At 38.6% G+C, this 27,929-nt stretch overlaps 1 protein-coding gene and 1 long non-coding RNA gene across 12 annotated transcripts in view; one reads left to right on the top strand and one right to left on the bottom strand.

Moving 5' to 3' along the window:
- Positions 1-27,929, bottom strand: part of ZBTB38 (zinc finger and BTB domain containing 38) — a 49,140-nt gene continuing 21,211 nt past the window's right edge. Inside the window, exons 1-5 of one of the 10 annotated variants that reach the window (XM_077183910.1) lie at positions 25,956-26,087; positions 25,053-25,116; positions 24,169-24,386; positions 19,896-20,005; positions 1-5,841 (exon numbers count right to left, since the gene is read on the bottom strand). In XM_077183910.1, the coding sequence (XP_077040025.1) occupies positions 2,263-5,841 (3,579 nt within the window). In that variant the 5' untranslated portion in view covers positions 19,896-20,005; positions 24,169-24,386; positions 25,053-25,116; positions 25,956-26,087 and the 3' untranslated portion in view covers positions 1-2,262. Of the gene's footprint in view, positions 5,842-11,264; positions 11,395-12,288; positions 12,523-19,895; positions 20,006-21,289; positions 22,746-24,168; positions 24,387-24,901; positions 24,918-25,052; positions 25,117-25,864; positions 25,931-25,955; positions 26,092-27,929 lie in introns of those variants that run through there. The other 9 variants (XM_077183905.1, XM_077183907.1, XM_077183908.1 and 6 more) reach the window with 9 other exon arrangements.
- On the top strand, positions 20,645-25,962 carry LOC143694879 (uncharacterized). Of its 2 annotated transcripts, none has more exons than XR_013183618.1 (3): positions 20,645-20,748; positions 24,427-24,602; positions 25,533-25,962. It is a non-coding gene; the product is annotated as an uncharacterized LOC143694879 (long non-coding RNA). The 2 variants fall into 2 exon arrangements; XR_013183617.1 differs by having other exon boundaries at positions 20,650-20,756.

The following is a 27,929-nucleotide window of genomic DNA, read 5'->3' as shown; positions in this document are numbered from 1 at the left end:
TAGGAATATGTTATTTTAATTAAGCAAAAACAGAGTTATAATCACTCTTTCTAAAAATAAAATTAGACTCTTTATCAATCCTTAACATCTGCATTTAATAATTTCTTCTAAACAAAAATACAGATGTGATTATGTAGCAAATTACAGTCTTTGACAACGTATAGCATTTAAGTTCTCTTACACTTACTTTAATTCTAATTTGGTCATTAATACTTGATTCATTACTGCAACATGTTACTTGTAGTAAAAGTGCCACAATTGAACTATAAACATGACATTGCCATCTATAAACTGCTTTGCTATAAACTGTAGAGAATATACAGAGTTACAAAGTTGTTGTGTTTTTATCAAAATATACAAACCCCCCCAAACCTAACACAAGCTAACATTATTTTTCTTATGAACTATACAGTTATATAAAATATGTGTAAAATTATCTTTGTATTTATAAATATTCTACCTTATTTGCTTTGGTCTATATTTATCACCATACAAGTCCACTCAGAAGATATCTTTGTGTACTTTCTTTGAAACATCTTTACACTTTCCTGTGTCTATTATTCTATTCTTATTTAAATGGAACCAAAGCTGCCATGAAACCAAAATTTCTCAAAGGGTTCATAGCATTCACCAGTGACAGAATAAGTAAGTGGACTGTATTATTACTTCAATCAATACTGTATTACCATTTCAACTGTAGTTTTATTGTACCCAAGCTATAGTTTCTTTTAAAATATTCAAGAAGACAAAGTTAAGTAACAAATTGTGAACCATCACAGAGAATGAAGTCAAGAATCACTAACCCTTGTCATGACCTAATTTTTTAACACTTCACAGGGATGAACATGACTACCAGAAATGCAGATACGGTACAACAGAGCCCTAGCATATAAAATGCAACTTGCAGACATACACCTGCTTAGACTTTTTGAAGCATCTCAGTTAAAATGAATCACACTTCCACAAAACAGTATTAACTGGAACATCTAGGTGCTGTCTTTCAGAAGCCCATTCTCCCAGTTGTTAGTGACCTGTGCAGCTGCAGGGTCCCCACAGCCTGTGGAGTGGCAGGCTGAGGGAGGCAGGAAGGCTGACACTCCTTCCTCCAGCAGCCTGCTCCCGGCCCCTCTCTGCTGTGGCCATGGGACACGGCTGGAAGGGTTGGTGGCATCACTGAGAAGGGACATCTGAAGGTTAAATGTTGCATTTAAGGCATGGAGATGACAGGGAACCCCACAAACTGGCCCTATACTTGTTTATACACAGGGACAGCCTCAGGGATATCTATGGAAGCAAGAGTCTTATTTACCTACTCCTCTCAAAGTATTTACGGGGAGTTGCTCTATTGTTTGTGTCCAGGCATTATTCCAGGATGAGAAGGGAAACTGTTTACATGTCCTTCTGTTGAGAAGAATTGTATTTCTAAAAGACAAGAGTTGCAGACCCACCAGGAGGTGGACATTTCTACACAGGATTTCTGTTTCGTAAGAACAATTTTCTTTAGACCAATGCACCTGAAGAGTTCTCCAGGCCACTGACATGGGGATTTATGCAGCTTGGAAGACTGGCTATAGCAAGTTCCACTGAACTTTTATTAAATGTCTCAGAGATATATAAATTGGGAATACTTCTCACACCTCCACTTAGACTTAACAGTTATTATGGTAACTACAAAACCGAATATGGAAAGGAAAAGAGTAGTTTAAACTCCTGAATATGTTTTGTAAAGGCTGAATTACAGAAAAGCATGGCAGAACTCAAATGTACTTCGGCACACCCAAGCCCATGAAACCCCTCCCACCTTCACTTTAGAATACACAAGATTACAATTAGTTCCTTTATAAAGACATTACTTTTGTAAAAAAAAAAAAAAAAGAAATGCAATGTATGGTTTCTGCAGCAGAAATTCCTTCTACAGAATACACCATGAACCTACTCATTACTTTTGCTTCAAACAATTCTGATTCAAAACCAGGACTGTAAAATAGTTCAGTGACGACTTTCTTGTAATATTAAGTAGAAGGGTTTGAGTTGGCCATTTTTCTTTCTCTCTATGCTAGAGTCTGTTGTGGCAAAAGTATTTTGGGTGTTGCAAATTAAATTTGTATTATTGCAAATACTAGTTTTTCTGTGTTATTTTTTCTTTGCATATATTGACACACATTTAGATGAAGAAATTTGACCTTACTGATACGTTTCCCCATTCAATACATCTTTATCTTCTCCAATATATATTTTTCTTCTCTTTTGCACAATTGTCACTCAGAGTATAACTTCTGTAGTTACATTTTGTGTATTTTTCACTTTGCTTCCTTCTGAGCCAAGGAAATGCGGATTTTCCAAAAGTTTAGTGCTTTCGTTGCAAAACTGTTCTTTTCTATCTTGTGTGCCTGGACTTTTGAATAGATGTTTCTTCTGGTGCATTCCCAGAGCAGCTGCAGTCTTGCAAATTTTGGGGCACTGAAAGCAAGCGTATCCTTTTCCATTATGTTCACGTACGTGCCTTTGCTCATGGTTCCTTTTGGTAGAAAGATACAAGAAACTCTGAAAGCAAAACTGACAGTGGTAGCGTTTTTCTCCAGTATGAATTCTTTCATGTATTTTGAGTGTTTCATTTAAAGTGAATGCCTTATTACAGTATTGGCAGACAAAATCTTTGACACCCAGGTGAATACGTTCGTGTTTCTGTAGATTACCAGGAACTGAGAAACACTTACCACAGGTTTTGCAAGTGTAGGGCTTTTCCCCAGTGTGACACCTCATATGCATTTTTAAAGTGGATGGACTTTGAAATTGTTTTTGGCATAACTCACAAATGTAAGGCTTTGAAGCAGCTACATGCCAGTGTACATGTTCTTGACCTTCTGCTGTGGAAGACTGGTCTCTTTCACAGAGCTCACAGTGAAGATTAGGCATTTCTGTGTTATCCTCCTGGCTGACCACCTTTTCCTCAGGAGCATTCCTGAGCGCATACTCTCGACTGCACGTGTTGTGGCTTTCCATACCAGTGCTCTTGCTTCCGTGCTTTTTCCTCCACTTGGTCTTTTTCATTTTTCTTAGCTGTTTGGATTTCTTTTTTGGTTTATAGTTGTAATAAGGTCTCCAGGGTTTATCACTGGAGTCCTGGTCACTAACATCATCACACATTTCTGTCAGTTCCAGGCATTCTGAGCTGTAGAGTCTAGACGGGCTTTTTTCTTTTACCTCCATTTCTGGTTCTTCAGTGAGATTGTCCTGTTTGGACTCGTGTTTGGATTTTCGGCCCCTTTTACAAAACAGCTTAGATCCTAATATATGTCTTTTTACAATGGCTTCATTACCGATTTTTACTGTTATCTGACAAAGAGGTGCGACATTGCTGTCAGCAGACGTTCCAGGTAAGGCAGGCTTTGCAATGTATGTTTCAGTTTTACTGGACTCTTGGACAGTATTTGTAGTTTTGCTACATGAACCTTCAGATCCTGTCATGTGCTGTGTATCCTCAGTTACTTCTGCTCTGTTGTACAGCAGTGTTTTCTTTTTATCCTTAATAGTTTTTGATTTTGTAATGCACTTCCCATAATTATCCGACCCATACTTACAGTCATCACTGACTGACTGACTGGGTGGGTTATTTGAAGACTCTGTCTTACTGTTTTCTATGGAAGTGACTGTTTTACTGTGCATTATTACTGAAGAAACTCTGCTACTGTGCATTATAACAGAGGGTGCAGAACTGCTGTAACTAATGACAGAGGTTGAATTTTCATTCACATTACCTAAAGACACAACTGAGGAATCACACTCCTGTGAACTTGAGTCATTCGCAGCAGTGGAAACTCTTTTTTCAGCTGGGAAAAAGTCCCTCTGCAGGTCAGAATTTAAGATACCTACTCCTCCAGAGAAAGAATTCTGAGTATTTGTAGAAGATGCTGCATTATTACCTGAAGATGTATCCAAGGCCAGGGTTCTGTTGTTTGATATTATACTACGTTGAAAATTCAGCGGTGGTAGCTCAGAGCTAATAGAGCTGGGAATGAAACAGTTAGTAGAAGCAGTTTCATTAGCCTGGGTACTCGTTGGAACATTTTCATAGGATGAATTTCGATAGGATTTATAAGGCAGTCGCCTGCACTTCATAGGTAAGAGTCGATACAGTTTGTATGGGTACATATTTGGTTTTAATCCCCCATTGGCTGTCTTTTTATTTACTGACAGGCGATGGTCAATTGCATGGAAAGACTTCTGGTGATTTTTCAGTATGTAGTAAGTCATGAAGGTCTCCAGACAGAAAATGCACTGGTAGCGCCTCTCTCCGGTGTGCCAGATCTCGTGTCGGGTGCGGTACTCGGCTAACGCAAAGACTTTATTGCAGTAGTGACAAGGGTACGTTCTCCTCCAGGAATGCACATTTGCATGTCTGCGAAGGCTGGACAGGGTGACGTAACTACGCTTGCAAACAACGCAAGTGTATAATATCTGCCCATCAACGACTTTAACTAAATGATCTGTTTCTGGTAAAGTGCAGTTTGCATTAGAACAATCAGTGATGCTGTTTTCAGACAAAGGAGGCTCTGTGTTCGCACAGGAGCTTCCATTCCGTCCCTCTGTAGCAGTACAGTTATCTGCAAAATTTTGTTCATTTCCATTGTGAGCTGCTAAGTTACTTGATCTCATGCAGACTTGTTCATGACTTTCCAGTATATTTAAATTTGCAAATTGTTTGCTGCAGTATTTGCATATGAAAGTTTCCTGATGCTCTGAGTGGAGCTGAAGGTGAGCAGTGAGTAACACCCGGTCATTGAATGATTTTGCACAATAGTTACAACTGTAAACAGGTGGAGTGACTGTCGCCCCAGATGCAGAGACATTAGCAGAAGTGTTTCCCTCTTCTCTGGATACATGTAAATCTCCTGTTTTATTCTGAGGTTTTGGAAAGGAAGTAATTGTCTGATCACCAACTGCTTCATGCTGGGCTTCTGCAGCGCTTAGAGTGGAGGCTGGTACTTTGGCTACAGCCAAACCAGTACCCTGGGGCTTAAAGGCTGACTTAGGAGTACTACCTGCTTGTTTTCCCTGCTGAATGACAGGGGTGGCTTGGTGATTTTCATAGCGGTCCTCACCCACCTGGTATGAAGGGCTGCTGTCCTTGTCAGTAAAAGGTGCTCCTTGTGAAGTATCTCCCCCAGAAGAAACCGCATAGGAGTGTTCAGCCAAGGTACTGGCTGGCTCAGCATCTTTGCACACATCGCTTCTGTCGAGGCCGATGCTGGGAGCTTGTATTGTGTCAGATACCTTTTTAAAGCTGGCTCTCAAATCAAGGGGAGAAAACAAATTGTTTTCTGTTTCAAAAATTGAGAATGCATTTGTAATTCGTGGTCCATTTGTCACAGCAGAATCTTCATGTCGCTTTTCATGTTTTTCCTCTTTGACAGTCCCTTTTTCATTAACACAATATGAATAGGGACAGGGGGAACTTGAAAAGTTTACATCTGTAAGATCTTCTAGAAATGATATTCCCAGTTTTTTCCCTGCAGCTGCAAGGTCCGTTACAGTTTCCTGCCTCTTAACAACTACTGTGGAACTGTAGATGTAATTCAGTATCTCTGTAAACACTTCAGCTTTGAGATCATCTAACTCCAGTACATGACCTGAAATACAGATAGTACGACTCCAAAAAATGTTTTTAAAATAAAGGCTTGAAGCTGCCAGCACATTACTATGGGCTTTAAATTTGGTGTCTTCCACAATTATGGTGACATCGCATAAAATACCCCGAATGCGCTGTTCATTTAAAATGGACAGTACAGTGTCACTGTGGAAGTCGTCCTTGAGGTCCTTTGAATGGGACATGACTGTCATCTACAAGAGAAAAAAAAGTAAATTAGAAGGCATTTTTCATCCATTTCAGTTACACATTAAGTTTATAGTCTATATTATTTTTATATATGTTTTAGTTTATTAACTTTTAAAGTTTAAGAATGAGTAAAATTTTTTCATAATATCTCAGGTTTAAGCCATACATTCTCTGGTGCCAACATTACTGCAGGAAATGTCTGTCCAGATCAAGGAGGCAGGAGCACCAGTAGCTCCTCAGCAGGAGGCAGAGCATCCCTCTCACTCCCCCCTGGCTTGAGCTTGGTGTCCATCCTGAGCCTTTCACTGAGAATCGCCGATGCCTTTTGCTATGCCAGCGGGTGCAGCTGCTCAGGGTCACCCTGAAGGACTCCCTGCAGCCTGGATGGAATTCCCCAGCATGCCACGGGGGCACCTGGCACAGCCAATGGGGAAGGCTGTGTTGCCAAGGCTCTGTGCAGAGGAGGACTTTGATTCTGGGCTGTTTGTCAGACACCAACTTCACAGCACAGCTGCATCTGACCTCCTTACTAAGCTCATATTTAAATCACAGCAAGAGAGTCTCAGTTTCAGGGAAAGCAAATGAAGGAACACAATTTGGTAGACAACAGTGAAGTACCTATAATACTGTTTATGTGAAGAGATTTTTTTTTGAATAGTGATTAAATTCCCTCAATAATTTACACTACTTTAAATTGACTGAAAAGTTCTGAGTAAAACAAGTAGAAAATAATGGAATGACAAGTAGAAAATAAGAGAGTTCTTTTCTTCAGTTCTTATAGTTCATACTTAGTGTTCACATTTTATAATTAGATAGTATGTTCTTAGTTTCTGTCAAATAGTAAGATTTAATTGCAGTAATAAATACCATTAAATAACTGCTAATATATAATAATTAGGTTTAATGCTGAAAAAAACTGTTTCGATTAGCCAGGCTGTTACTATATGAATATACTGGTTCATTCCATTGAGAAAAAATATGCAAAATATGAATGAAAAATATTCTAGAAAAAAATGGATTAATTTGCCAGTTGAATTTGAATTTTGACAATTTTTCCCAACTGAATTTTGTATCTGGTGAAAATCGGTTTTCACCAGATGTTTTTTCTCAAATTCAGATCTGTACCACATAATGAGGTTTATTCCTTTTTTCCCCAGGTCTGGAGTAGTCTTTTGAACTACTGCTGTCCCTTTCTGACTTCAAGTCATGAAGAAATAGTTGTGCTCGTGGAACTTACCAATCCTACAGTAAAAAAAAATCACACTTCTTAAAGACCCTTTTCTTTAAACTTGTGGAAATTAAATGCACCTTAAAGAATATTACTGACAGAAATTCTGTAAGACAGGCTAAAATATTACAACACTGTAAGTCAGGATTTACCTTCTAAGTACTCCATCTGCTGCTCCAAACTTTAATGTTCAGCTTTAAAAATTTTACTATTACTTTTACCCTCAAATACTTTATGTTAAGAATGCCAATATATAAGACAGGTTTGATCCAAATGGCAAAATAAAGGTTTAACCCATATTCACTAAGCAAACAGCAATGGCCATTTAGAACACATTGGCTCATTCACCCAAAATACTGGTGTTATGAATGAAGTTCTATATGTCTAATTTAATAATCAACAAAATTGAATTTAGCAGCAATTTTAATTGAACAGCAATTTTATATAAATGAATACAATCAAGTACATTAAATATAATCAAGCATATGCAAAAAAAATTTGGCAGCGATTAATTAAGTATGACTAAGGTTTATACAAGCATAAGCAAAACTGACCAGGGTACGGGGAGGGCTCCTCACCCTGCCTCACATACAAAACAAAGGAATCCAAACTACACTTATCTACTGTATGCTAATACATATTCATTAATATTTCCCAGAAATCTCCTCCTACTTTTGATTCCTGAAATCTACATCACCATACTGCAGAGCACATGCTCCACTGGCTGCTAGGGGGTCTCCTGGCTTTTTGGTGGTCTTTTCAGAGGAAGGCTCACCATCTTCCTCACTGTCTCTGAATAACCTTACAGGTTGTACATGCACACTAAGCTTTGTGTTATGTAAGTAAGCATTATGCTCCAAATAAGCCATATTATTTCACAGATAAAACCACTACTTAGATTCCATACCTGGAATCATCCCAACTTTGCTCATCGCAAGGCTGATTCTGTTTTCTGGAATCATCCCAACTTTGTTCATCCCAAGGCCGATTCTGTTTTGGGATCTTGCTTATCTCAGTATTACATCCTGTATCCTGTTTTTCACGTGTACCATTTGCAAAGGGGCCCATCTGCTTTGTAACACTAATCACATATACTTTTCCTTTATTATTTTATAACAATTATTTTCTAAAATATTGATATAGTTACGATTTAATTAGCACGAATCATATCCATTTATCACACTGGGAAGTAATCTGTTCTGGAAAATAGGCCCTTTATCACAAAGTTAAGTAATACAAGTCATACACACTCTTGCTCTAACTCATCTAATTACACTCAGAACACTTTTATTACAAATCCACAAACTACGTCCCTGCAAATCAAATTACACAAAAAGCAGCAACAACTTTACCGTGAAGACAAACCAAACATACCATGAACCAGACTGTAATTTGGTACATTACAGATTAAGCTTGGAAGTAAAATTTTTACCTTGCAGCATGGCCACTGCTTCTATCAGGAAAGGTGTTGTCTTTGCAATTAGTAAAAAATTTCTAATAGACTTTGATGGCTGAGAATTTTCAATGCACAGAATTCAGAACAAAACTGTGATTCACAAAAAATACCTCTGACATTTCCCATGATATACCATGGATGTCAAGAAACAAATTCGTCAATATAATGGTGACAGAAACATACATGAATATTATTTTGATTATTTGATCACTCTCAGCAGCTGTAAATCTAGATGCAATGTTTTGTGCCTTGAAATGTTAAAATCATAGTTTATAATGGGTTTGTTTATGACACTAATTTGGCTTACACTAAGTGATATTTACTCATTTGGAATGGCAACCTGAAATTCACAGTGGTTAGATACAGTTATGTGCTTTGGCTGGGTATCTGAAAATTCAGATGTAACTGTAGATAGTTTCTGGCATATGGAGTCTACAGAAAGCATACTGACAATTCTTTTCTTCCAGCAAGCAGCCACTATTCCATAATTGATTCCTTTTTCTCATTGACAGTGTCTGAGATTACATCTGACTTGCTCATGTGATGTGGTATTAGAAACCAACTATCAGCCATCAAAAAACATTTCACAACAGGAGCTATTGATAGGGTTATTTCCTGAGTATAGGAAATAAATGATGTCAACTCTACCTCCCAGTGAACTGCCCCACAGGAACTTGCCTGTGTTTTTTCTGTTTCTTTATTGGAGACAGCTGGTTTTAGTTCAAAGACACATCATCTGACAGACTGACTGCTAAGTGTATCAGGCTGCTAATGCCATGCTGAGAGGCATCCAAACCTAAGTGGGTTTAGTACAAGTCTTGTTATTCAACTAATTATCTTAAAATTTATCTTCCTAAGGACAAAACTGAGTATTTTAAATTTCTACTTGCCATGTACATAGACTGACAGCTTTTGCAGTCCTGGACAATTTTGTATGCTCAGTAAAATACTAAACTAGATTCCTTCTGTCAACATTGTAGAAATGATCTTTTGCTATTTGGTCATTTAATTTTTTCTTTCTATGTGCAAAACCATAAGCTAGATATCTCATTGGAAAGTTACACATAAAAATTCCAGAGCAAATCAGTCTTCAGAGCCAACACTTTTTCCTTCTTCATCTCAAACTACACATATCTCAAACCATTTATTTATGTCTGTAATGATTCTCTACTGCCTTCTATTTCACCAGTCTTGCTTCTTCCATTTGAAAAAACCTGTCTGAAATGCTATAAAGTCAAAATGCCCTACTTAGCACACAAATATAAATGAAGTATTTTAGGAATTTTTCTACATTCCATTTGCAGCTCATCCTGTAAAATGAAAACCTGCTCTTCACTTTCCAAGGGAGCACTACCAAGAACCAATATACATGGAGATCAAACTTTTCAGACATGTTAGTATTAAATATTTTTCATTAAAACACTGGAAGGTCCACTCAGAATGTAACTACTCTTTGGTATGATTTTTATTATAGAGTTACAGAAGAAAATTTAGTTTTATTTGTAAATTTTTCCTAAAACATATATAAATAGCATTTGGCCTATTAAAGGGCAACAAAACTCCTCAGCCAACTAATCCCTTTTTCCCACAAATCTGTATGTTAACTTCATACTTTTTACTCTCAATGCAGACATAAATAATTTCTTAGCAATCTCAACAGTACCTTTGTAGCATTACCTAATGGTCTTTGGTACACCTATGAATAACTTTGGGTTCAGGACAGCAGAAGTTTTGATTGGAGGTTACAGTACTATTTGCAGATTTTCTGCAAGAACAGTAATAGACTTAACCTGTCCTTAAAAGTTGTTGGAATCACTTGGAAAAATCAGATTTAAATATTCATCTGAAACTTAAGTGTAACAATCAGTAGGTTTATTAAATTATAACAGTACCTTTTCTGACATCAACAGAACAGCACTCCACAACAGCAGTCACAAATGAAAATAAGTAGTATTAAAAGTTAATGTCAATATCAGAGATTGATGCATCCAAACACAAATTTGACTACATTCATAGATGACACTGCTAATTATAAATAGAGAAGCCAGCTCTACATGGACAGAGCTGAGAGTAGAAGCTCCTGTTAATTTTTATATTAACATTACTCTGAAGTCAACAAAGAGTTCAGAGTAAGTTTTACTGGCCCATGAATACCAAATACAAATTTTTTACTACCACAGAGAACAATTACAATCTAGGAATATTCTTTTAACTTCTGCTTATCTTTTGAAATCCATTGTCAGGCGATGTACCCCATTACATATGAGATTATTCTATTCCACTTCAGTCAGCTAAATTTGAAAGACAAGCTAGCGGCATAACAAAAAAACTCCAAAGCATTAAGGGCAGTTGCTAGCACCCAGGCAAAATCAAAACCATCAAGATAAAAGATGAACTGTAGTAAGAATTCTCCCCGTTTTCTTACTCTGTGAATTTCTACTGGGTTTTTAAAGTGTTAGTATATTCTGATACTAACAACAGGACACTACAGAAACATGTTCATTCCGTATCTTCCCTATGTTCAGTTTCACCCCACTCTGTAAAGGTACTCTGAAGTCTCTGTTTTGTTTCCAGCTGGCTTCTCCAGCTGAGGAGGAACATTCACCTATATCTCAAATCTCCTTAAGGATGCAGGTTTTGTTCTAGAGCTGAAATGGAGGCAGGCATCACCAACAAACATAAACCCCCAAACAAGTACATCCCCCCTCTACACACGCATCGCCCCAGCTCTGACCCTTGCTTACCTGGAAACTTACTGTCCAACCATCACTGCTACGGCGACTGCCCAGTTTTTTATGGAATCATTTCACCAGTCCTATGTCGGCAGCAGGTCTGCCTGGATCAGGGCGCTGCAGCCTCCCTGCAACCTTGGGCATGCAGGGCCGTGTTCACGGTGTCTAATGATGTTAACGATGTCTAATGACTTTCAATAGCTCGCAGGAGCGTGTAGCTTAGCGCTCACTCTACAGAGCTACACGTTACTTCTTCAACTGCATTGAGAGACCTTCTCTTTGGACTCTCGCTGCTCACATCCTTCCTTCTCTGTTGCTATAGAAGACCATTATTTTAAATGGTTTTTTGCGTTTTCCTCTTTTAATTCGACAGCTGGGGGGGGGCTGGGGTGGGGTGATGGAAGGTAGCCTAAGAGTATGTCAGTGTTAACAGACCTCTGATGGGCCGCGACGAAGCATTCCTTCAGAGCGGGGATCTTCCCCACTGTTGGCATCCCGACCCTAATTCCCTCACTCCCCGCTTTACGCTTCCCATGCCCTCTCCCACCGCACGAACAGCCCGCGCGGCCTCGGCAGCGCCACGCTCGGACACGTAGGACGAGTCCGTGCCCGTGCCCGGGCGCTCCGAGGCGGCTCCGTTCCCGCTTCGTTCCCACTACCGCGGCCCTTCCCGCCGCGGGTGGCCTCCCCCTGGCCCCGGGGCCTCCCCTCCCGCCCCCGGCCCGGCCCGGCCCGGCCGCCGCCGCCCGCGGGGGGGCGCTGCCCCCGCGCAGTGCCGGCCCGGCCCGTCCCGCGCAGCGCGATGCGGGCTTTGCGCTGCGCAGCCACGGGAACGCGGGGCCCGCGGACGGCTCTGCCGTCGCCTCCCCGTCCCGCGCCGGCTGCGCGCCCGCACGCACTGCGGGGCCCCGGTGCGGCGCGGCGGCCTCGCGCTGTTTGTGCGTCTGCGAGCGGCCCCCGCGCGGGCCCGCATCGCGCCCGCTGATGGCGGAGCCGCGGTGCCCGCGCGGCCCCTCCCGCGGGAGCCGCCACTGACCTGCCGCCGCTCCGTCCCCGCCGGCGCAGCCTCGGCCCGCGCGCAGGAGCGCCCCGTCCCCGCGCCATTAACACCGCGCCCGCGGGCTCTCCGCGGGCGGCAGGCGGGCGGTGGCTGCGGCCGGGGCCGCGATCCCGGCCCGGCGGCGGCCGGACGGCGCGGCCGCCATTTTGCTGTGCCGATCCCGGCAATGGGATTGCCCGAGGTCTGCCGGGCAGGGCCGGGCCCGCGCCCTCCGCCGCCGCCGCGCGTGTTCCCTGTCCTCCCTCCGCAGCGAGCGCGCCGCGCTCAGCCAACGCGGCCAGCGGGGGCCTGGGCCGCTCCGCCAAGCTGCTCGTACGCAATCGGTAAATTCAGACCGACGAGGAAACGCGGCGCTCCCAGAACCCAGCGCCTGCTCCACGGCCATCAATGCAGGGCTGTGCACGTCCCTGAGAATTCCTCCTGGATCTAACACAGGACTTCATTGCCTGACTCTCCTTCCAGGCCTTTCGGACAGCAAGGAAAAAAAAGTGTCTCTGAGCATAGACAGCTCTGTGCTACCTTCTGCCACTTCCCTCCAGAAAGCATAGATCAAACATATCCTTGAAAAAAATACCTGAAATAAATTACATTTAAATAGGGAATAATAGTAACATTTACCCTTTTCATTATCTGATTATATTATCTTTTTTAAAAGCATATACAGAAACTCAATGTGAGGAATTTTGTTTTAAGTAGTATTCTTACTCATAATTTAGGTTTCTTGATATTTTTTACTGCCTCAGGAAACAAGCACAACGTTACCACTAGTTATTCATAAGCAGTAACAAACGCTCCCTTAGATAAAGAAGGACAGAGCTTGATTTCATCTGTCCAGATGCTCAACACATTTGGTACAGTTCTCCCAGATACTGTCTGTCTCAGCCTCTCACTGCAAATAGTCAGCAAAGTCTGTTTTCTCAGAACTCAGAATCATAAAGCTTAGAGAAAAACTGGGCTTTGAGACAGGTGAAAAACATTGTTAGGAAAATGAACAGTTTGGTTTTTGTCTTAAAGCTTGCTTTTGTCCAAGGCTAACCTATGTTTATTTTTACAAAGTATTCTGTATAAGGCTTCATGGGACAGAACCTTTATTTTCAAATCTTAAACCTATCCATTAAAAGCCCTGAATAATAGGAAATAACTAATATTAGCAAAAAAAAAAAAAATCCAGAAGTTTTAACTATTTAATCATTGTCACACTTGGTGGGCCTGGAAGTTAGAATTTTGGTAGAGCCTCTTCATGATAAATGCTGCTTATCATTGCAGGAAACTGCTTAATATCAACATAATGTACAAATTCTGTTATAAAGAGGGGAGGTCTTTCTTTTTTTCCCCAATTCTGTCTTGGAATTATCAGTGCTTTCCCAGTTGGTTAAAAGGTATGGAAAGAAATTCTTTCCTGTCAGGAAATTGTCACAATTTCAGTGACTTATCTATACACACATTTTTCACTAACTTATCATTAAAAGTTCATCTTAGAAACACTGAACATTTCTGTGAAGAGTTTAATTCCTTCTGTAATTCTGGATCACTGAAATTCTTACCTATAAGCTCACCTATTGAAGCAATGAATATGTTTTTAGCTTAGGGCTCTCTGCCACTGAAAAACGATTTCTTTAACCTCATGGCAAATTGAGTGATGAGATGACCAGTAGCTGTTCACCAGCAGCTGTGGAAATGGGATCAAATAAATGAAGAACACAGTGGTTTTGATGGCAAAGGCAGAGTGTGTCCCAGCGTTTTCCCAACATTCATTTTTATTCCAACCTACATAATGGATAAGCAAAGTTTCATACTTACATGTAGGTTGCTTTTAATCTTGAATTTTGCCTATTGCTTATTTGCTGTTTTTTTTAATTTATTACTGTTTTAGATATGTATATACATAAGCATATGTATTAATGAAGGTTTTTGACACAAATGCCATAAAAAGTATTTGTGACAAATGTGTTGTCAGTAACAATACAATAAAATGGATTAAATTAAACCTGTTGTAATCCCTTAAAGGAAATAAATGCCTTACTGAACAAGCATCTTGAAACAAATTTAAAGAAGATTAAGTTATTAATTCCCCCTAAATCTTAATTAAAATTGATTATTTTAAATTGTTTTGAAAATCAGATGCATAACCATCGTTTGTATAACTGATATGTCCAACTTAGAGACAATAATTTATTTGTACTTAAACACTGGATCCTCTGGCAGTCTATAATATCTATAGACAATATAGATATATTAGTCTATAATATCTATAAACAATATAATAGATATGGAGAACGAAAAAATGAATCAAGTTTTCTCTCTTTTTTTTAAGGGGTGTTTTCTTAAGGCAACTTTAGCTTATCCACTAAAAAAAGAATCACCTTTTCTGTGACTAGTAGTGTAATTGAAGGTACTAATTTCCATACATACATACATACATACATACACACATATATATATATATATATATATATATATATATAATTTGAGCTTTTGAGCTATTGGGAATTCACAGTCACATCAGCTCATTGGGTGTGAAAAATATTCTTCAGAAAAAGTAATTCTTTCTCTAAGACTGTCTTGGCCTCATCCAAGATTTTATATAATCATTCCATTGTGTCATGGAAGATCGGCTGGAAGCAAAGAAAATGGAGGCACTGGTGCTGCAGCTAGAGCTGTGAATGCCCTGCAGTGATATCTGGGAGAAGTCAGACAAGATCCATGTGCTCTGCAGCCCTGATTCCAGGGTGTAATCCCCAACACTAATGATGTACTTTGGAAACAGTGAGCTTGCTAGAGTATATGTACCAATTCCTATTAAACATAAATGATTGTGCACTACAGCACACAAATACTGTGTTCCTTTTAGAAGGAAGTCCAAGGAGTTTAGCATTGGATTATTTCTCATATGGTAAATCTGCAAGATCTAGAGAAATTTTTCAGCAAATCTCTTTAAAATGTATAAAACATTTCCAAGGTTACTGAAATGGGGGTGTTGGGATGCTTTGCTGAAGTCTGATAATCTCACTTCTGCAAGTTGTGGCATATGGTATTCTTTCTGTAAGAGTATTTAATGAAAAAAATGTGCCAATATTCCTCTCTAGACTAGCAGTTTCAGTTCTTAAGCAACAGCAGAAAACAACATATAGAGCATTACTCAGTCTTGCAAATTCCTCATAAGCAACAGGAGTCTGGCCAGGATTTGACTGGTTTCTGTCTCGGTGCCTAGACCAGCCTATCCAAGAGAAAAATGCTAGGATAGACTGTCATCTTCAGTGCTCTCCCTGCTGAGGTGAGAGCATCAGGAGTGCTGCTGAGAAGGAAAGAGCTCCTCTGGACCCTCAGGCAGGCCAGCCCTTCACTCAGGAGGGGCATGGCAAAGACCCAGCAGCCCAGAGTGACTTCAGCTGCCCTTTGTGGCCCATGAGCAAGGGAAGGAGTTCATGTGCAGCCCTCTTGCTCTTATTCAGCATCAGGTGGAGGGAGAAAGAGCCCAGTTACAGCACCTGCATCAGCCCCCTGCCCTTTCAGGTCTGGTGGAGAGGAGAGAAACCTGGGACAACTCGTCCAGCTCTCAAACTGTGTGAGCTGTGCACATGCACTGAACTCAGTCTTTCTCCAAGAAATGCTGCCTTCTTAAAATTTAGCCATGGCCTAATCAGAGTCCCATTAACACTAAACAGGACATATACAAGCAATTTTTAAAGGTGTAACTACATACTTTTCTCTTTTCTAAAAAAGAAAATGAAGCAACAATAACCTAAATCCAAATTCCTCTCTTGCACAAAATACAAAAGCTTATCTTGTACTGCTACTAAGAATCAGCTGACGTGACATCTTGCTATCTCTGAAAAATCTTATTATTATTTTCCATTTAAGTCTTTCTTTTTTAATGTGCTGCTGGCAAGCTGTTTTCTAGCTGCCTACACTTGTAGGACATATCAGTCCTCAGCTAACAGAGACCAGTTGCAAACATGAAGCTATGTTTACAGGCAGAATGACAACAACAGACATTCTTCTGTTGATGACTGTTGTCAAATGTAGTGATTAATATATTTGAATAGCTTGAAACAAAAGAAGCAAACTAAACATTTAGGTTTTGTTCATTCAGAACAATTACTATGCGGTATTCTGTTGCCTGTTCTGTTACCAGAAAGGTAAAATAAAAGTAGTTTACTTCAGCCTCTATTTTCCAATTTCCAGAGGAAGCGTCATTTGAATATGGGAGCCAGCATCCACAGTGAAGCTCAGGGCTGCTGTTCTGGGTGAGGTATGTGGGGGCCAGGCCAATGCATCAGCTCTTGCCCTTTACTACAGCTGATGTGGCAAATCAGAATGGACTGGAAATAGAGTTCAGTCTGCACCTGCAAACACCTTGTTCAGTGGTCTGCCAGGTGGCTGGACACAGCCCTTTTGGAAACAGAGCTGGTCTTCACGTTGTTAATTTGCCACCACTAGCCTCCAGTATTCCTTAAAACTTTGCAAAATATTTTTGGTTTTGCTGTTGTTTTGGTAAACCGAAACCAACATACGAGGGATAGCTATTGCTGTCAGTCATCACTTCAGTGTGGCCAATATTATGACAACTTTGTGAACACTCGAGAACTTCATATGCTCTTAAATATTCTTATGCTCCATTTTGTGCTGACCAAAGGGGCCCAGCCCAAGCCCTACTCCTCCTTTTCCATCCTACTGCATGATTCCAAACTAAAGGCTGAAGCAGGACCTCTGCTCATGCAGTGGAGAAGAACTGTAACAAAAGCAGATAGCACTGGCAGTACAAAGAAAACCGTGGTGTCTCCAGCTCTGGTTTGTGCTGCTTGCTCTGCCACCAGTGTGAACTGCTCAGATCTGAGCTCAGCTCAGGTGGGGGACAACAGCAACAACAGCAGTAACAACAACAACAGCAGCAACTACAACAACTACTACTACTACTACTACTGCTGCTGCTACTACTACTACTACTACTTCTACAACTACTACTGCTACTGCTACTACTAAAACCCCAACAGTTGGCTTGCCTCTCCATAATAATTTCCCAAACTCTTATTCACTCAGAAACCTTAATAGTAAGTAGCATGTGACAGTACATATCCACAGTGTTTATGGTTCAGGATCATGAAAATTTTCCTGTGGCAGTGTTTAAACTATCTGAAATTAATACTGGATTCTGGTATTGATTCTCATCTTGGCTGTTGAGAGTAAGGGAAATGTTGAAAATTGTCAGGATAATCTTCATTTCCTAAATCTGATCGTTATTATATCTGAAGTCTACTCTCTTACTAAGCACTCCAAAAAAGTAAATGGGAATATTTTCATTGATTTCAAGGCAAATTCAATGAGGCTACTTGTTACCTAAGCAACTTCTCAGCTTACACCCACTGAATTTAAACCCAAGATTTGCAGATTCCCATTTCCCCCATCTTTTTAATTAATAGGATTTTAGACTTCTTTCTTTAAAATATATAATTTGGCGTAACCCAAAAGGTTGGATACACTTTTCATTTTAAATATAAATTAGTACTTTAAGAAGAAAGGCCAAAAATAACCTGTACATATATTTGCTGAAGTCAGTAAACAAATTTCTCAGAACTGATCTTATTTATCTAAGCTTCTTTTTAATCCTGGACTGAACACTTGCACAGAAAGTGTAAGTGCTGCCTAAATGCTACATCCAGATATTATTCCAAAAGTCCATGATCAACTGTGATTTTGACTTCCACAACTGTTTCTTGACCCCTGCATTCTCCTGTTGTCTGGCAGAAGACAACACTTGGGTCATCTCTCTTTTCCTGGCTACGTTAGCTAGAACCAGAGTGCTACAAGCAACACCAGCTTCATTCTTATTTAGTGGCTTCAGTTTGTCACTGTGTAAAGCAATATGATCATGCTTGCTTCTGAATGCTGGTGCAAGATTCAAATTGAGAGTGCCTGAGCATTTCTGAAAGACACCATTACCCATGATTTCCATCTGTACTTATAGCAGTGCTCTAAGTATTCTGAATCCTAGAGGAAGGTTTCCATTTGCAGGCCAAGCCTACCATGCCCCTTTTATCCAGCTATTCCAAGCCAAATTGAAAGTGCAATAATAAAAAGTCACAAGAGATATTTTCATTGAAAACATGAGGGGTTTTGGTTAAAATCTTTGAGTATTGGGAAACCACACTGGGCCATGCCCAGAAATCTTTTTATATGGTGATTTTCAAGATGCATGCATTATTGTGAGCACATGGTATGTAAATGCATTGGGCTGCTTAATAAGCATTCACTGACACACATCTGCAGCTTTGCTAATGTACCTTTTATTCCTATGTGGTTGTCAAGGAAACAGGTTATGGCCCAGTATTCTGTCTAAAATATACTGAGCAAGTGTTCTAAGATAATTTACTTAAAATTGATACAACTTGGGTTTTGTAGCTCATTGCTTCTTTAAATGCAGGTAACCTGAATTTATCTAATTGTAATGTTTCACTAATTAGTTTAAACCACCAATGCCATTTTATTGCCTCTGAAAATCCTTTACATTTTCTGTAAAGGAACACATAACATTGCATATTAAAAGTAAATTTAATTACAGAAGACATTTTGAGATATTCTAGGAATTGAAGAGGGCTTTTTGACTTGGGATTGTGGTATTGTGTTTTTCTGGGTTTTCTAGAAATTTGATTCCTTCCTGTACATTCTGCCTGGTGACCGTAATTACTTATTTCAGTTTGGAGATACCACAGCGAGAATGGCTCCGATGCAACAAAGCATTTCCTACCAAAATTTGTGCAAATATTGCCACTGAAATCACTGGGACTTCTCCCTTTCTTATACCCTTTGGTACCAAGAACCACATTAAAAATTAATGAATTAGTCAGAATTTCACCAATTCGTTCATTCAATACAAGTATATCTTAAATCTGAAGCACAGATACCAGGCTTATACTTATACTAACCAAGATTATTACTGGACATTCACAATAAGAAAAAATGAAACTGCTAATATTTGAAAAAGCCGTGCAAAATGTGAACTGTTATTTTGAAATATCCTTTGTGATTATTTATCACAATACTATACCTGAATCTACAAACTGCTCTTTCCAGCTCATGAATCAAGAGGCTTTTTTGTGTCCCTGATTAAAGTCATGTATAAAGGTAGAGATTCTATGAACTATACCCAGCTTAACCAGCACAGCAGTGTCGGAAACAGGCACTGGCACTGAGAGTTCCTCTGCCTTTGCTGTGTGGCACAGGTTTGCAATGAACACTCGTGACTGGGATCCAGAGCTGACATTCTGGCATGCTCAGGAGGTTTGTGTGCATACCAAAATGTTTGGTTTCTGCAGATCACTGGAGGATGTAACAACCTGTTTCAAAAACTATTCTGTCTGATTTTGTTTGTCCAATCTCTACGGAAATAGAAAGCTGGTAGGAACTGGAAAAATCCAACAATACTGATATACAAATAGAGCAATGTGGTACCATAGTGAGAACAAATCTTAAATTATTGTAATAAACTAAAAATTAACAGAAAATATACCCAGGTAATGTAGTGGTGATGGTGTTAAATAATGTAGCTCTATTTCTATGTGAAATTACCCCATAAACTTACCCACCTAAAATCAGGTTGTTCTTCTGTTAGAGTCTTTTAAAAGTGGTATTGACAGGTATTTTCAGCAAAACCATCTCAGTAATTTTGTGAACTGTGTGGCTACAGTATATCAGCCTGCAAAGGGAAAAATCCAAATTTAATGACTGAATTATTAGATGAGTACTAATTTCCACATACATTGCGTAATTCATCAGAATTTTCCCTGGGGTGCTGTTGGGCTCCAAATCTACATCTGGGAATTTTAGAACACACCAGCAATAAACCAGTAGCATTAAGCAAACTTCTGCTGCATTGTTTTATTATGTTTTAACCTGTGTTGTGCAGACTGGACATAATGATATGTTCTAGGCAGAAATGTAAGGATGTTTTCAAGTTTAAAGTAATTATTTTGAAAGACATTTTCTTTCTCCTCTTTCTCTTCCACCACTTTTCTTTTGATCTCTCTTGTCACAGATATCACCACAGGATCTGTGATAATGACATTTCTAGGCAGCTCCTGTTCTCTGGAATACACTTCCTGTATTTCTCTGCTTAAATGATTATTCATCACTGTCAAACATCCTGATTTTATTATTATGTATCAAACATACTAAAAAGCTTTTCCTGTAACAGTATAAAGATTATGCGGAACCGGGTTTTGTTTCAAAGATACTGAAAAAAATGAAATTGTTCCATAGAGAAATTGCAAAATCATGCAGATAAGGCCTTATGACTCAGCTGATAGGCACTCATATAGCAGCAAGTATGGAGCAGCAATTAAGAATACATAGCTCCATCCTCCATTTGCAAATACACCGTATGCTCTTAGCAATAACATTCTACAGGAAATACAGGACCCATTACTTTGGCTTGAAAAGGTAAGAAGGTGAGCTAATTTGTTGTTGTTGTTGTTGTTGGTTTAGCCTGGTACATTTTTAGTATATGTTAATTTGAATAAGAAATCTGTAGCTTACACCTGCCCTTAACAAAGGCCAGAATGAAAAAAAAATGCAGTAAGCCATTATTATTACCTCAAATTCCAATAAAGGCATATTCATAAATGACCAAAATATGATAAATGGTAAGCTTAAACATCATGTTTGGAGGAATCCAACAGTTAAGGATCTTACCAAAGCTAAAGATTTCCCAAATTTGATAATACTGGAATTCAAATACAATATTATCCATAATAAAGCCCTTTTAATACTTAGTGAAGCAATTTATGTGAAAAAGCACAACAGACTCTACCTCAAAAGGGTTAATTGGTACCTATTCATTACTACCAGAATCTGTTTAACAGTCTGACAAATATTATCTGAACACACCTAGTTTCCCACTGAGAGACCTGCAGTTTCAAATCTAAATGAAGTTTAGAGGCAGAAGTAACCTTAATTAGAAAGACCATTGAAAAACAAGTAGGACAGTGTCCAAGTGAATATTTTATTTTTGTTTGATTTCATTTTTACTCATGCTTTGTTTAGATTTCCCGTTAAGCAGAAATGGAGTTTGCATGGATAGAGGAACAAATTCCAATTATAAAAAGGGCGGTTCAGTACCAACAATTAGATTTCTGTGATAAAATTAAACACTCCCTCCCCCCAACCCACAAACAAAATAAACCCAAAAACCCTAACAGGCCCCACTGACAATAGCATTTGCAGGCTGTGTTGGAGGTGGGAAAAACTGCACCTGCTCCTCCATGCCCTGGTTAGCCCTCTTAGTAAAAGAATAAAATGGATGAAGTTTACAGAAGATTTTTTATGGCACCTCTGTCAGCAACATTCTGACACGCTGCATTAGCTGGATGTAAGTGCCACTGAAATACATACAGCAGCCCACGTATAGCAGTCAAAACTGGAAACAGCTTGCTAATTACTGGACTCCTCCTAAATAAAGAAATCTGTTTCTATCGCTAGAAGAAATTACCGTTCGTGGCTGCCAATGAGTTTTTCCGGACTCATGAAAGCACTTGAGTTCAGTCATATTCATTACAAGAGGACTTGCACCCCTTAACAAAGAGCAAATCTGCAAATGGATTTAAAACAACCATAGGGAAATGTGCTCATGTAATGGAGCTACTTTTTAAAAATGCCTTGAGTGGATATGTTTAGACACAAAGATATAATAAAAACAGTTTATTGCTAAGTGCCCCATCTTTTCTAAAGATAAGTGTCAGAGGCAATAAATAGATTAGACATATCATTTGCTCAGCATTTCCTTTAAAAATAACCACACAAGAAATAAACAAAGAAGTTTACTTTCTTACTACATTTAATGGTGCCCTCCATATTAACATTTTAGACAGGAAAATAATCAGCAGAAGCAAGCTACTGGAGATAAATCAAATTACAAAAATGCAGGCTTTAATACGTCACTTGAGAGCTGCTGTCTGTTACGTTTTCAGTTCTGCTTCTTTAGGTGGAACAGAGGAATACTGGAGTGCATGCAATTATTCTTATAATTATGAATCTAATGGTTTTATTGTCATCATTAAGGATTTGCCTATTATGACACATGACAAGTCATATTCCTGAACAGTTATACTCTGCTCATTTGGAATTCACTGAACTGGTATATTTAGAAGTAAATGAGAATTAGTTTAATATTACTGATACTGTCAGGGCTATTATTGATAATTGGCTGTGCTTCTAAATAGCTCCTCTGCATTCACTCTCAGTGCTGAGTCTTCTTCCACACAAAATATACTCATTTTAAAGTCAAGGACATGAAAGGAAAATGGCTTCCCTGCTGCAAAAGTCTCATTGCAGTAGTGAGAATTTCTCAAGTCACGTACAAAGGGCATCGACGAGGAGATACACTACGTTATAAGCTCAGTGGAGACATTCAGTACCATCTGATCTGTGTAGGCAGTTACCTGTGGTATACATAATATTTAACTTCACTGGCATGGTAAAAAATATTAGCTAAAAATAGAAATAAAGAATTATAATACTTAAATTTTGCAAAATTTACAAGGTCTGCAAAATACCGCAGACCACAAGTGAGCTTATTCTCTAAAGGCTTGTTTCAGGTCTGACTGGAGTTCTTTTGCAGTATGCTTAAACACAGTTCTTTACCTGAACTTCAGACTGGGTCCACTATTTAAAGAAAGGTTTATTAGCATTACTGTGGCTGAATTCAGCAAAGTTGAAAGAAGGTTTAAACCTTCTGATTCTCTACATTTGTCAGCTGCTAAATGCTTTAGTCATATTTTTATACTTGTGATGATAATAAAACTATTACTTTATATACACACAGTACAAACCTTGACCTACATGCAAGACTGGGCTAAATTAAAAAGAAACCAGGGTACGTTTCTGGGAACAACCAATGCAAACCAGAAATAAACCAGGTTTTTGTGTGTACAGCTTTATAAACATGGCATCATTTAAGAACTGATAGCCGCATGGAAACACAAAGTGAGATCACATTCTGAGTTAGAACTAAGAGGAAACAACTGCGACATTTCCATTTGCATTGTGATATTGCCACTAAAGGAATAACATCTTTCTCCATCTCTACCATTGAACCTTTTTAAAGGATTTGGTTGCCAAGGAAACTGGTTCTGGCCCAGTATTAATTTGAAAGAAATATATTATATGAGTTGGTGTAAGTAATACAGTACTCATAATTATTATTATTCTTTATGTTCAAATTCCAGGTTTTTACTTAAGGCTGTTAAGTTTTTATTTAATAATTTTTTGTGTGTGTGAAGTAAAACATATTTCAGTGAACTGATACTCAGTTTAAGCTGACAGGGCCATTTATATCAATCTCTCTCTTTAAAGTTCTCCTACCTTTAAATAACAAGAAATACTGCAGTTTTATGTTTGTAGCCAATACTGAAAATATAAGCATTAAAGCATATTATTCTTTAATTAATATTTCGCACAAAACACAAAACCGCTTATCACAGAATTTAAATATTTTTCTTTTTTCTAATCTTCCTCAATTTTTATTTCTGTCTTTTAGCTGCAAGTTTAGTAATGCTTATAGTCAGCTTTAAAATGTAATGGAATCAATAAGGTTTTCAAAAATTCTTTTGTTGCATAAGCGTTGCCACGCCCTTAGTACATATGATTATTTTAACAGACATGATTGCTTCACTTTCACAATAGATTTTAAAAAAACAGATTAAGAGTAATTGCCATGCCAACATGTGAAGACAACAATTTAATATAGATTGTTTTCATTAACAGTTTAGTACATTTTAAAACTGAAAGCTACACTCCAAAGCCCATTTCATGTTCTTGCAACACTGACCAAGAAAACAGTAAAACATGCAAATCTCAACCTACCTGCATGTACCACTTAGAGCAGTGTTAACATGGCAATGCACCCAGCCATTTTTATGTAAAGCGATGGAGATAAGTTCTGTTCGTGGTCTTCTTGATAATTTTTTAGAAGCAGTTGTCAAAATTCAGCAGCTTGAATAGACTGTGAGCAGGAGAACTGAGTTTATCAACAGGGAAAGCAGGAGTGGGAAAAAAAAGTCCTCATCCAAGGTTTTCTGAAACTGCAAAACAAGGTTGGCTTTTTTTTTTTCTCCTCCTCAGAGGGTTCAAAGCTTGAAGCTGACCACTGCAAAGGCCACTTGTCACATTTACTGAAAATCAACCTATTGATATCACAGCTGAAAATATAAACTTGACAACCAAAGCCCATTGCACAACGTGGACTGCGTAAGAGTTAAAAATAGATTTGACGTGCCTCCTACCTGCATAATAAATATGTAAGTTTCAAGTGCTTTAATTCGATATTCACATTAATTAACAATACAATATACATTATTTAAACTACAGTAAATGCAAGAAGAAAAAGGGTGACACCATCTGGAAGCACAGTTTGCTTTTTTTTTTCCTTTCCAAGGGCTAATAATGTAGTTTGAATGTGATGACAAGCTAACAGCTCACCACATTGCAAATGAAAAAAGAATTCTTAAGGTGATGCTCAAATATCTAAGCCTGTAATGAAGCACAAACCAGTCTTCACTACTGCATGACATGGCACACAGACCATTTACATACTCACATTTGAGATACTAGGCACAGTATAATGAATTCAATACACAGCATGCACACAGCACAAGCAACGTTAATCCTGCCTGCCATTTTAGGCTTGCAGGAGTAAGATACATACTGCAGCACAGCTCTGGTAAGGGAGGAGGCAGGGGACAGCTCACCTTAAATGCAGTATCTGATTAATGTTGTAAGTGACATTGCGTATCAGCTACAGTCTTGGTTCAACTGGGTGGGAGGGAACAAAGAAAATTGTCATCAACTGGTGATGCAAGATGAGCTCCAGTCACTAACACTGTTAGCAAACTCCAAATTCTACAACGATACGGTAGTAGGCATTTCAAACTCTTATCAAAATCTGCTTGTGCAATGGCTGAGTCGCCTGCCGAGGAAAACAAAACAGTCTTCTTGCTTATTGGAGAAACGCTGCATCCACTACAGCAACATCCTCTCGATGCAGAAAGATTGCACGTCGCACATATCAAATCCTGAATGCATTTGCTGTGCTTTCTTAATTTTTAAGTTCCAGTATTAAAAAATAAAATTAAAAGCCAATAATAGCAAAAATAATGTAGCTAAAAGTCTAATGTTCAGACAAATAAAACATTTCTTTTTCTCTCCTTTCTGTTTTCTCTCTTTTACAGTCCATCAAAATCCTGAGCAGTATTGACAAACCACACGAGCACCGGGTCTGACTGCATGATCAGCTGTCTGTGTCTACGCTACACCCTGTTAACCACAAGCAGTGTTAGAGCTAAATATATCTGCAATGCAGAAACAGTAGGTGCTATGTGGTACACAATTCTGATTAGTTTTAAGATATTTCTCTATCCTCAGATATAACAAATAAAACAAAATTTGCTGCTGATCTCTGTCAAGCATGGTATCTGCCAGACTTACAGAACATAAAAGCTATCCTAAGTACACTGACCTAGATAACACTAAGAAGACTTAAGCAGCGTGCAAGCATACTCACTGTCAAAGCAAGGAAAACGAAACAATGATTGTCTAATCAAACTGAAAGCAACAACTCACTAGCACAGTATAAATTCCAAAATGCTACGTACTGTATATGCACATCTCATGTTATTGGAAGACGCAAAGCTCCTTTGTTTTTTTTTTCTCGGCGGCTTTTCTTAGCTACGGTTGCACAATGACATTCTGACATCATGGAGGTCAATGCAGATACTAAAGTGCTGTCGTCTTGAAGAAAAAAAATTGAAATATAAAACCATAGCTGCAAAGATAATAATAATAATGATGATAATTAAAAATTTCACATCACCTACTAAATGTCTTTCTATTACCCTCTGAGATTAATAGCACGTATGTTGTTCAGCCGCATACGTTAAATTGGTATCACCCTCTGCAGAGACTGCAAGAGTAATTGTGGGAATTAGATTTTTGTAAATGTCAAAGAAGGGTTATCATCTGGAAAACTTAAAAATACAGCAAAATATTTTGCATGTATAATGGAAAATATGCAAAGAGAAAAGCATCAAAAACTGCCAATCTGTTTTTTTTTTAAATGCCTAATAAGCAAAACTGGTGCTATTTTCATTATCACTCTGTCTCCAGAAGGAGAATGAGAGAACCATGCTGCAGTTTACTGTAACCTGAGTTACCTTCCCAGAAGGCTAAACCATCAGGTGAGGTAAAACAAACCATAAGATATACCTGTTTAGAGAGCAAAACCCCCCCCACTATGTTGGTGACGTCTCTCAGCTCTTTATCTCTCTACCTGCAAATACCGCAAGATGATATCCAGCACAAGAACAGAACTGTAAAGATTATTGTGTTAGCTCTAAAAATATTCCACTGAAAGATTTCTTTAGGTAGCCATTGTTTACCATATGTATAAGTAAATCTAGATGGCTTCTGACCAATTGCAGAAATAAACAGCTCCTTGTGAGGCCAGATTTGTCCAGAGAAGCGCTAGCTTTCATTTGACCTGCCAGTACGGCTGAGGAAGAAAGCAGCCAAATTTTCAAACACATATTCTTTCCTTAGAAACCTGTGTACATGATGACTTTTTTTTTTCTCCAAAAGAGCACCTCTTTTTAAAAGGGCAGACTAATACCAAGTATTGTATTAAATCAGAAAATGTTGCACAGCAAAAACTAGGCTGCTGTACATATGTATTCACTTCTTTTCAAAAAACAGACAATCTTATTTTGCTTTTTTCTGCCGTTTTATTATTTTTTTAATGATTAAATAGGTATCTGTTTAATTTGGAGGTTTTTCTTTGGGAAATTATTTGGCATTTTGCTCTCTTTCATTTTAAAGGCTGGGAATGAGATGTTCCTAACAGTCAGTGCTTTAAAATATTCAGAATCCCCTTCCATAAATAGCACATCTGTCACAGAAAGGGAATCCAGCCAACAGAAAGGCAGATCAGACCAGCAAAAACAACTGCTATTCCAATGCATGATTACAAAATAAGTTTGGATTTTAGCAAGCCTTTATTTAGATTTTTTGCTTGTTTTTAGGTTTTCAGAGTTTGAGCTGTCTGATTTTATAGATGCCACCAAATATCAAATTTAGTAAAGTTAAATATGGATTAATTTTGAGGGTTTTTTATGTTCATCTCTTAGTCAAATGTATATTGTCATGTTAGTTTAAAACCATGGCAAAGTTCCTATAGATTTCAAGAACAGAAGACTTGGGCTATATGGAGCAGTTTGTTAAAGTATGATATTATTATTTCAGAAGCAAGTGGTAGTTTTATTTAAAGACAATTATTTCCAGCAAAAGACTGATTTCAGTGGAGTCTCACAATAAATATATCTGTTCCTGCATTCTTGAAGTCAGCATTCTTATTCACCCAGATAAGTGGTGCTCTGGGACAGACACAACAAGGTGATTTGGGTTGTGTGATTTTGGAAACATTAAAACCTGCTGCAAGTAAACACAGCAGAGGAATAAACATCTCACAGTGAACAGGGAAGTGAGCTTGTCCAAATCTTTATGCGTATCTCTTGCTTTAATGGGTGATTTTCAGTGCTTAGTAATAGTTTTGCAGGCTTAGATTTGCAATGATT

This window comes from Agelaius phoeniceus, chromosome 10 (genome assembly GCF_051311805.1).
Source record: "Agelaius phoeniceus isolate bAgePho1 chromosome 10, bAgePho1.hap1, whole genome shotgun sequence".
In the NCBI taxonomy this organism is placed as follows: Eukaryota; Metazoa; Chordata; class Aves; order Passeriformes; family Icteridae; genus Agelaius; species Agelaius phoeniceus.
This window is presented reverse-complemented; position numbering and strand designations above follow the sequence as displayed.